The 687-nt window shown below is 68.1% G+C and overlaps 1 protein-coding gene across 1 annotated transcript in view; it reads left to right on the top strand.

Moving 5' to 3' along the window:
• Nucleotides 1-687, top strand: part of LOC102034485 (probable low-specificity L-threonine aldolase 2) — a 4,047-nt gene that overhangs the window by 2,313 nt on the left and 1,047 nt on the right. The window contains exons 3-4 of the mRNA XM_031064286.1: nt 5-265; nt 408-634. Coding sequence (XP_030920146.1) covers nt 5-265; nt 408-634 — 488 coding nt within the window. The remainder of the gene's footprint in view (nt 1-4; nt 266-407; nt 635-687) is intronic.

Raw genomic sequence — 687 nt, 5'->3', positions numbered from 1 at the left:
GGAGGGCACGGAGGGCTGGAGCCGCCGTGTGCACCACTGTCCCCTGTCAGCTCCGTGCCCTCCCCTGCCCTGGGCACAGGTCGCCGGTGTGCACTCCCAGGCACTGCCAGATCTGCCGAATGGCACGTTCGACCTGGAGCAGCTGGAGCTGACCATCCGTGAGGCCCACGGCAGCAGGTACCACCCGCGTCCTGAGCTCATCTGTCTGGAGAACACGCACAGCTCGGCGGGCGGCCGGGCACTGCCCCTCACCTATCTCAGGCAGGTGAGAGCCCACAGACGGTGCTGGCACAATCCTGCCCTGCACAATGGCACTGCGGGGACGCTGAAGCTCAGAGATGGCTCGTGGTGGTGGCACTCGATGCCCCAGGGGTCCCTCCCAAAGCAGCTGTCCCCCTGACTCCCAGGTCCGCGGGCTCGCAGACCGTTACGGGCTGCGGGTGCACATGGATGGCGCACGACTGATGAATGCAGCAGTGGCCCAGGGCGTGGAGCCAGCTCAGATTGCCCAGCACTGTGACTCTGTGTCCCTCTGCTTCTCCAAGGTCTGCTTGTGCGGGGAGGGGCCCGCAGGGCTGGCAGGGGCCAGCACAAGGCAGAGCCTGCCCTTGTTTGCAGGTGTTGGGCCGGCAGGCTGGGAGGGGCAGCTGCCCGGGGGCAGCTGGGGTGCCCCCGCCGGTGGCTCTG

The sequence above is a fragment of the Geospiza fortis genome, unplaced genomic scaffold, assembly GCF_000277835.1.
Source record: "Geospiza fortis unplaced genomic scaffold, GeoFor_1.0 scaffold261, whole genome shotgun sequence".
In the NCBI taxonomy this organism is placed as follows: Eukaryota; Metazoa; Chordata; class Aves; order Passeriformes; family Thraupidae; genus Geospiza; species Geospiza fortis.
Note: the sequence above shows the minus strand (reverse complement) of the source record. Positions and strands in the feature narration are given on the sequence as shown.